The sequence below is a fragment of the Sus scrofa genome, chromosome 5, assembly GCF_000003025.6.
Source record: "Sus scrofa isolate TJ Tabasco breed Duroc chromosome 5, Sscrofa11.1, whole genome shotgun sequence".
Taxonomy (NCBI): domain Eukaryota; kingdom Metazoa; phylum Chordata; class Mammalia; order Artiodactyla; family Suidae; genus Sus; species Sus scrofa.
In genome coordinates, this window is record NC_010447.5 from 10,767,658 (window position 1) to 10,777,202 (window position 9,545).

The 9,545-nt window shown below is 52.4% G+C and overlaps 1 protein-coding gene across 4 annotated transcripts; it reads left to right on the forward strand.

The window, feature by feature from the left end:
• On the forward strand, positions 399 to 8,617 carry TEX33 (testis expressed 33). Of its 4 annotated transcripts, none has more exons than XM_013997541.2 (5): positions 399 to 749; positions 1,927 to 2,372; positions 3,345 to 3,489; positions 8,134 to 8,244; positions 8,424 to 8,579. In XM_013997541.2, exons 1-5 carry the CDS (start codon positions 728 to 730, stop codon positions 8,510 to 8,512), a joined length of 813 nt encoding a protein of 270 aa, XP_013852995.1. In that variant the 5' UTR covers positions 399 to 727; the 3' UTR covers positions 8,513 to 8,579. The 4 variants fall into 4 exon arrangements, with proteins under 4 accessions (XP_013852995.1, XP_020947192.1, XP_005663869.1 ...); XM_021091533.1 differs by lacking the exon at positions 399 to 749 and adding an exon at positions 760 to 1,408 and having other exon boundaries at positions 8,134 to 8,248; positions 8,424 to 8,617; XM_005663812.3 differs by lacking the exon at positions 399 to 749 and adding an exon at positions 760 to 1,408.

Here is a 9,545-nt window from a genome sequence, read left to right on the forward strand (position 1 = left end):
CTGGATGACCTCAGACAAATTACTCTCCCTCTCTGGAGCTCAGGTTCTTTATTTATAAAATGAAGAGATTGGATTAACTAATCTAAAAATCACTTAAGGAGTTTCCATGGTGGCCCAGGGGGTCAAGAATCCAACTGCAGGAGTTCTCACTGTGGTGCAGCAGAAACGAATCTGACTAATATCCATGAGGACATGGGTTCGATCCCTAGCCTCGCTCAGTGGGTTAAGGATCCAGCATTGCTGTGAGCTGTGGTCACAGATGTGGCTCGGATCCATTGCTGCTGCGGCTGTGGTGTAGGCTGGCAGCTGCTGCAGTTCCGATTCAACCCCTGGCCTGGGAACGTCCATATGCCACTGGTATGGCCCTAAAAAGAAAAAAGAAAAATCACAAAGGAAGAAGAGGAGCCCTGGGCCCCCAGACTGCTTGAGAAAGGCCTTGAGGCAGTGATGATGGAGATGACCAGGGCTTTCCAGACAAGGCACAGCCCAATGCCAAGGTCCAGGAGGCAGGCCCAGTGCCAGGGTGGTGGGTGGATGGGGCAGGGGGCTCCTGGGTGCCAGAGAGCCCTGAAGGCAGCATGGAGGGACCTCTGATCAGGCTGGGCCGATGGCCATGGGCATCCCCGTTCAGCCCTTGTTCGTTGTTACCGTCTGTGTCGTTTGATATGATTGTGTTTCTCTGTCTACAGGACTAGGCTTGGAGTTCTCTGTCCCAGAGCAAGAGCCGATGGAGCTGGGCCACCGACCAGGTAGGACAGGCCGACCAGGGTCACGCCGAGGGCACACGTGGGGCTTCTGGAGGGCCTCCCTGGGGGCGCAGGGACCAGCCCCTTCCCCCTCTCCCTCAGTCCTGCTTTGGCCTCCAGACCCACTGTGTGACCTGACATCCTTGGGGTGATCCGTTCAAAGACAGAAAGGAAAGAGAGGGAAAGCAATAGTGCTGAGCCCCTCCCAGCTGCCAGGCCTGGGGATTGTGACCTCTCTCTCAGGTCCCCTCTTGTAACCGAACACAAGTTCCAGGGGGTCCTACCCACAGTGAGGCCAAACAAAATGAAGTTTAAACTTGGCGCAAAGAAAATGTTGATTGCAGGACCAAGAAAGGAGAGGGGCTGGCTTGTGCTCAGAAACCTCCAAACTCCCCGTTGTTTTGGGAAGGAGAAGTTTTTTTGGTTTGTTTTTCTCTGTTTGTTCATTTCTGGCGGTCCTGCAGCATGTGGAAATCCTGGGTCAGGGATCAGAACCGAGCCATAGCTGTGACCTATGCCACGGCTGAAGCAAGCCTGGATCCTTAACCCACTGAGCCGGGTCAGGGGTTGCACCTGCGTTCCAGCACAGCAGAGACGCCACCAACCCCCTTGCATCGCGGTGGAAACTCTAGGGGGGAACGTTTTTATAGGCAAAATTTGGGGTAAGGACTGCGGGGCGTGTGACTTTCTTGTGATGGGTTGGCGGTGAGGTCGCAGAATGATGCTCCGGGAATCTTGCCCTCAGCCCTAAATCATCATTCTCAACTGAGCAGGAGCCATAGTTCTGCAGAAAAGCTCAAAGATATTGCTCCGTTTATCCCATAATGAATATCCAGAGTCCTCCTTTATCACTGCATTGTTATTTCTTTTTTTTTTTTTCTTTTTACGGCTGCACCTTCGGCATATGGAGGTTCCCAGGCTAGGGGTCCAATCAGAGCTACAGCTGCCAGCCTACACCTCAGCCACAGCAACACCAGATCCAAGCTGTGTCTGCAAACTACACCGCAGCTCATGGGCAATGCCGGATCCTTAACCGCTGAGTGAGGCCAGGGATCGAACCTGCATCCTCATGGATACTAGTCAGATTCATTACTGCTGAGCCACAACGGGAACTGCTCCCTTCCTGTTTTTCACTGTGCATCTGTTTACCTCTCCTTCCCTCCCTCTCTTCCCTTTTCAGGTACAACCACTTTGGCCAGGGGCCATGTGAACAAGGAAGACCAGCAGGACACGGACCCCTGGAGAACTGCCTGCAGCCCCTTGGACTCCTCCAAGTTCAAGTACCAGGTCCCAGTCTCCCAGCAGCCATCCCTGTACCGGGGAGACAGCCCCCGAGGCAGCTCCCTGGGGCAGGCCTCCCTGGAGGAGATCCGGCCTCCGCCCCCATCCACCATCAGCGGGGCCTCCCCCTGCAGGGACTCACAGCTGGGGTCCCTGAAGAATGGGAGCTACAGACCCTCCTCGAGGGAGAGCAGGGCTTCCTCCCGAGTGGGGGCTCAGCTGTGCCAGGGGCTGGAGGAAGACCCCAGATCAGGGGCCCAGGGCCAGAGGAGCAGCAGCATCCCCAACAACATTCGCCACAAGTTTGGGAGCAACGTGGTGGATCAGCTGGTCTCCGAGGAGCAGGTGTCAGAACGGGGCGCGGGGGGCTCAGGGTGGCAGGGAGGTCAGGCACAGCGACCTACAGTAAGAACCCCTAAGCAAGCTGATCTTTTTTTTTTTTTTAACTTTTTGGGGCTGCACCTGTGGCATATGGAAGTTCCCAGGCTAGGGGTCAAAACAACGGGAAGTCCTAAGGAAGCTGCTCTTGAGTACAGGGTCCCTGTAATTATATCAAAAAGTAGGAGTTTCTGTCTTGGCTCAGTGGTTAACGAATCTGACTAGGAACCCTGGCCTTGCTCAGCGGGTTAAGGATCCGGTGTTCCCGTGAGCTGTGGTGTAGGTCACAGCCATGGCTCGGATCTGGCATTGCAGGCTGGTGGCTACAACTCCGATTGAAACCCTAGCCTGGGAACCTCCATATGCCATGGGAAATGACCCTAGAAAAGGCAAAAAGACAAAAAAAAAAAAAAAAAAAAAGGATGCGGGTTCGATCCCTGGCCTCGCTCAGTGGGTTAAGGATCCGGCATTGCCATGAGCTGTGGTGTAGGTCGCAGATGCAGCTCGGATCCCACGTAGCTGTAGCTCTGGTGTAGGCCGGCAGCAACAGCTCCGATTCGACCCCTAGCCTAAGAAGCTCCATATGCCGTGGAAGCGGGCCTAGAAAAGACAAAAGACAAAAAAAAAAAAGATGAGCTGGGTTTGACTCCTTATAAAGATGTGTCCTGAGGCTGCTCCACAGCAGGTGTCTAGTTTTCAGGATCCTTCTCCATGCCTGAGGCCTGAGTGGGAGACAGGGTGGGGGTGGGGGGATGGGAGGAGTGGGGGGATTGGGGGGGTGGCACACCTTCAGCTATGCCACCTCTCAGGCCTGGGAGTCGGTTGAAGGCTGCAGGCTAAGGGTAGGGAGGAGGTGGTGAGTGCAGGCTCAGTGGGAGAAGTTAGATGGAAGCTGGCTCGTCTCTGCTCCTCGTCGCTCCCCCCTGCCTCCCTCCTCAGGTTCAAAGGGCCCTTGGTGAAGCCCGGGAGGGCCCAAAGAGGGCAAGCTCCTGGCCCAGCCGGATCCAGAGTCCTGCCGACGTCACCTCCATCTTTTCCGACTACTATGATCTGGGCTACCACATGCGGTCAAACTTCTTTCAAGGTCAGGCTGAAGGGCAAGGGTGGGTGCTATGAACATGGATAGCCCCCCAATGCATTAGGCAAGGGGAGCTTTGGGTGTCCACCGCTTACTGGACCCCAAATGGAATCTTAAGACCCCAGGATACATCCCCAGGGACACCCAGTTCATGGCCACCAAGAGCCGCCTCTATGCCAGGCCCTGTGCTGGGGACATCCAGTCCCCTGGCAAGTCTGTCCTGACCATTTGGATGGCCCATTGCAGCTGGCAGTCAGCCCCTCACTCCTCTTCTACCTCTGGTGTCCTAATCTGCCAAGAGGAGGCCTGGGCGCCCCTGGCCCGGCCACCATTGGTCACCATGACAGTACCAGGCTTCCTGGGTTCAAAGCTCAGCTCAGCCAGTGGGTGTGGCCTTAGGCAGGATCCTTAACCTCTCTGAGTCTCTGCCAATCTTCTCAGTGGGTACAATGGAGCTAAAGACATGGCAGGATTCTATGAAGAGCCAGCCGCAGGGGGGCACTCAGGCCTGAGCACACAGTGAGTGCTTAGTAGCTGATAGGCCACATTTTTCTTTCCCAGAGCCCAGGGGTGGCACCTCTGGGACAAAGTGTGGGTCGGATGTCTGGACATTTGCCATGTGTCTGTCCTGTGGGTGCCCATGGTTTTTCGATTTTCTTTTCTTTTTTCTTTCTTTTTTCCTTTGTAGGGCCCCACCTGTGGCATATGGAGGTTCCCAGGCTAGGGGTTGAATCTGAGCTACAGTCACCGGCCTACACCACAGTCACAGCAACACCAGATCCAAGCGACATCTTCCACCCATGCCACAGCTGGCGGCAATGCTGGATCCCAGACCCACTTAGTGAGGCCAGGGGTTGAACTGCATCTTCGCAGATACCAGTCAGGTTCTTAACCCACTGAACCACAATGGGAACTCCCCCCACAGTTCTTTCTTTCTTTCTTTCTTTTTCTTTTTTTTTTTTTTTTTGTCTTTTTAGGGCTCAACCTGTGGCATATGGAGGTTCCCAGGCTAGGGGTCCAACTGGAGCTGTAGCCACCAGCCTATACCCCAGCCACAGCAATGCAGGATCTGAGCCATGTCTCCGACCTACACCACAGCTCACAGCAATGCTGGATCCTTAACCCACTGGAATCGAACCTGCATCCTCATTGATGCTAGTCGGGTTCGTTAACCTCTGAGCCACGACGGGAACTCCCATGGGTCTTTTTCTTAAGGAGTACTCCTAGCTCCATTTCACAGGCAGATGAGAAACAGTTTGCCCAGAAACTCTCACTAGTAAGAGGTGGATCTGAAACTCAACGCCAGGTTTTTCTTTAGCCTCCAAAGCCCCAGAGTCTTTCCCAGCACTGGGTCACCCCAGGAGCTATGACCCTGTTTCCAAGGGTTGAACCGATTGCTCCGATGGGGCCCTCGGTCAGCAAGCGGTGGCTTCTCTCTGGCCCCAGGTTCTAGTTAGGCCTCATTGCAAAAGGCCAAGTCTTTCTGGCTTCTTCTTTCTTCCCTCCTCACTCCATGTGCCCCCAGGGCCTGGCAAGCCTCCCACCTGGCTCAGATCCTGGTCACCCGAGGAACCAGACAGCCATGGGAAAACCTTTCTGGGTTTTTCTTTGGGCTTGGTGAGAAAGGGTGTTGCTTGGGAGGAAAGAGAGGATACAGCTCAGATTGTCCTGTTCTGGGCTTCAGGAATCAGCCTTCCGTTTGTCTCTATAACATTTAACACCCAGTAATTTTTGTTTTTGGCTTCAGCCTGATGTGACATCTCAGTTCCCAGTCCAGGGATTGAACCTTCACCACAGCGATGAAAGCGCCAAGTCCTAACCACTAGACCCCCAGGGAACTCCTCTAGCACCCAGTATATGGGCCCTTATGTGGTGATGTCTACGTAAATGGGACAGAATGATCTAAAAAGCCTCCAGCCCTGAGTGTTCACTGAGGCTCAGTGGGTTATCAGTATCCTTGAGGATGCAGGTTCGATCCCTGGCCTCACTCAGTGGGTTAAGGATCCGGCGTTGCCATGAGCTGTGGTAAGTTGCAAATGCAGCTCAGATCCCAAGTTGCTGTGGCTGTGGTAATAGGCCAGCAGCTATAGCTCTGATTCAACTCCTAGCCTGGGAACTTCTATATGCTGAGGGTGCACCCTAAAAAGCAAAAAAAAAAAAAAAAAAAAAAAAAAAAACACGGCATCCAGCCTGAGAAACACAAGGGTGCAATGGAGCCCACTCATACCCGCTTGCACCAGCTTCTAGGAGTCGATTGTTGCATTTTACCAAACCAGTTGGCATCACAAAGCTATCTTACAATTGACCACAGTGTTTCAGCTGACCCTTGAAAAACGGGGTGGGGTGGGAGGGGGAGTTGTGGTGCTGATTGCACCCCCCGCCCCCCGGGCCCAGTCAAAATCAGAGAACTATTCTCTCTGCCTTGAAAACAAAGGAATTGATAAGTGACTAACCCAGGGCAGGAATCTCAGACAGTTTGGACAGAATCAGGACTCTGTCCTTGCTCTATTGATTCCATGCACTGTGACTTTTAACCAAACAAACTTTCCCCCACACCTAGTTAATTTTTAAAGCTCTGTTAAAGGAAAACACAGGTACTGTATGTGTTGAAAAAAAAAATACAGACATAGGTCAACTCGTGCAGTTCAAACCCACATTGTTCAAGGGTCAAGGGTATTTACACTGCAGAAATTGGCAAGCGCTACGAATTAGGGCGTTGCTTTCCACACCCAGCTGTCCATGTGCCTCACCTCCGCGTTCCCCTCTGTTGCCATCAGCCCCGCTTGGTCTTCGCACTTGCTGCTCCAGGCCAAGGAGGTTCTTGTGGCCGGACAGGAGCGGGGAGAGGAAATCAGAGGACACGAGCTAGGTGGCCGTGGCCGCTGGACGGTCTCTTCTCTTAGTGAATTGGGGAACCAGGGGAAGGTCTTAAGCAGAGAAAGGCACGATTTGACTTAGCCTAAGGGATTATTCCAGTTGCCGTGTTGAGAACAGATGTAAGGGAGCTGGGGCAGAAACGGGGAGACCGGTGAGGAGGGGACTGCAAAAACCCGGGTGGGATGAATTGCTCTTTCCTGAGATAGAGATGTTTCCAGGAGGAGTGGGTTGAAGAAATCCTGTGCCATGCTACGTCATAAAGATATTCTTTTATGTAACTGTAGCCTACTAAAATACTTAGTTTTGGAGTTCCCGCCGTGGTGCAGTGGGTTAAGAATCTGACTGCAGCAGCTTCTCTCACTGCGGGGGTGCAGGTTTGATCCCCTGTACAGTGGGTTAAAAGATCCGGCTTGGCAGCAGCTCTGGCAAAGGTCACAGTTATGGCTCAGATTCAATCCCTGGCCTGGGAATGTCCATAGGCTGCAGGTGTGGCCATAAAAAAACAACACTATATCCAATCCCTTATGATAGGACATGATGGAAGATAATATGAGTAAAAGAATGCATAGATAGGCATTGCCTTCGTGGCTCAGTGGAGACAAATCTGACTAGTATCCTTGAGGACCTAGGTTCGATCCCTGGCCTTGCTCAGCAGGTTAAGGATCCGGCGTTGCCGTGAGCTGTGGTGTAGGTCGCAGACTCGGCTCGGATCCAGCATTGCTGTGGCTGTGGTGTAGGCCTTCAGCTACAGCTCTGATTCAACCCGTAGCCTGGGAACCTCCATATGCAGCGGGGTGCAGCCCTAAAAAGACAAAAGACAAAAAAGAAAAAAACCAAACACACCAGATCCTTAGCCCACTGCACCACTAGGGAACTCCCCACTCCAGATTATTTTGAAGCAAATTCCAGGCTTCTTACCATCCGTTATCTTTCTTTCTTTTTTTTTTTTATTAATTTATTTTTTTCCCACTGTACGGCAAGGGAATCAAGTTATCCTTACATGTATACATTTTTTCCCCTACCCTCATCCGTTATCTTTCCGTTATTATGTTTCGTTTCTGAAATTCCATTAAATGCACTTATTTTATGGTCTGTCACTGATCATTCAAATCCCTGTTATTTCTGGAATTTGGTGCTCTGTTTGATGATTCTGCTGACTATTGATTTCCTGTGTGTGGGTTTTAACTTTACGCACAGACATAAACATTGTCTGAACATACAGGTATCAATTGCCGCATGCCAGATGCTCCAACTAATGTACTCTTCTCAATCTTTTTTCGGTCTTTTTAGGGCAGCATATGGAAGCTCCCAGGCTAGGGGTTGAATTGGAGCTATAGCTGCCAGCCACAGCAACGTGGGATCTGAGCTGTGTCTGCAACCTACACCACAGCTCTCGGCAACGCCGGATCCTTAACCCACTGAGTGAGGCCAGGGATCGAACCTGTGTCCTCGCGATACATGGATACTCGTTAACCACTGAGCCACCACGGGAACGCCTAATCTTCTCAGTCTTGAAAGTACATGTTATTCCTTCAAATAGATGAAGCGATCAAAGCTCTGAGAGGTTAGAATCTTATCTGAGGCCATACTGTCCAGAAATGATGGAGCTGGGGTTTGAACCCAGGCTGGCTTCCCTCTGCCTCACCCTCCCCATTCCCTTGGCCTCTCACAATCCACCATCCCTAGAGGAAATTGACACCCAGGTACGACCCCTGGAGTACCTGCCCTCCGTCGACTCAGGGCTTCTGGGAATGTCTTCACGGGGTCCCACAGGGGCCCCTCAGGAGACGAAGAGCCTCATGAAGGCCTCCTACACCCCGGAGGTGATTGAGAAATCAGTGAGAGACATAGAACACTGGCACGGCAGGAAGACGGATGACCTGGGTAGGTAGGAGCTGTGGGGAGGGGAGGTGGGCACTCCCTGCGCAGGCGTATTGGGCCCAAGGTCCAGAGGGGAAAGCCCAGCTGGTGGGCTTTTGGAAGACACTTGGCCACCAATGGAGCTTGGCTATTCCAGAGGGCCTCTGGGTGACCTGTGCTGACACCTCCCTTGCTCTCTGCAGGACGGTGGCACCAGAAAAATGCAATGAACATGAACTTGCAGAAGGCATTGGATGAGAAAGAAAAGAGCAAAAACAAGAACTCGAAGTAGAAGATTAAACCGAGAAGCGGTGCCCTCCGCTCAGAGAAAGGGCCAACAATAAACACACACATCGGCACCTTTGCCTCTGCTTGGCTTTCTTCCGGGTGGGGGTGGGAGAATGCGCAGGGTTGTAGAGACCAAAAGAGGGAGCAGAGGAGCCCTGAGGACCCCAACCCCCCCGGGCCCTTCCCCCTAAACACACACACACCTTCCCCCTATCATTCTAGGAAAGGATGTGAGAGCTGAGGAGAACTCTACCCAAGCCCAGGACGCCTTGCCCCGTGTGGAGGGCTCTGATAGTGGAAACTGCTGGATTCTACCCTGTGGGACCCTCCGCAGCAGAATCTCAGTTATTTCCAGATGTCTGTTCTTTCCCCAAGAGGCTTTGGACTTGGGAGAAACTGGCCATAGCCAGCTCCCTTGCAGAGGTAGCTTGGATTTGTCTCCCATAATTCTAACCCTGCCCCCTACACGCAAAGTGATTGGTTCAGAAAGGGGCATGTGACTCGACTTAGGCCAATGAGATGCAAGGAAAGTGTGGGGTATACTGAGAAATTCTGGGAGTTTTGTTTTGTTTTGTTTTTTGCCTTTTAGGGCTGCACTTTGGGCATATGGAAGTTTCTGGGCTCGGGGTTGAATCAGAGCTGCAGCTGCTGGCCTACCGCACAGCCACAGCAATGCCAGATCAGACCCCCAGCCACACCTACACCACAGCTTGTGGCATTGCTGGATCCCTAACCCACTGAGTAAGGCGAAGAATTGAACCCGTGTGCTTGTGGATACTAGTCAGGTTCTTAAGCCACTGAGCCACAACTGGAACTCTCTCTCTTTTTTTTTTTTTTTTTTCTTTTTTGAGAAATTATTTTTTCCACCAGGAAAACTTGGGAGCATTCTTGCTCCTGAGCAAGGAACTATGCAGCATAGGCTGTTCGGGCAGATACCCAGTGACAGGAGGAACTGGTGTCCCTGCAGTACAATCTGGGTCTCCCACGACCTCACTGAGCTGCTCCATCCTCCTGGCCAGAAGCCCTTTCCCCTGATC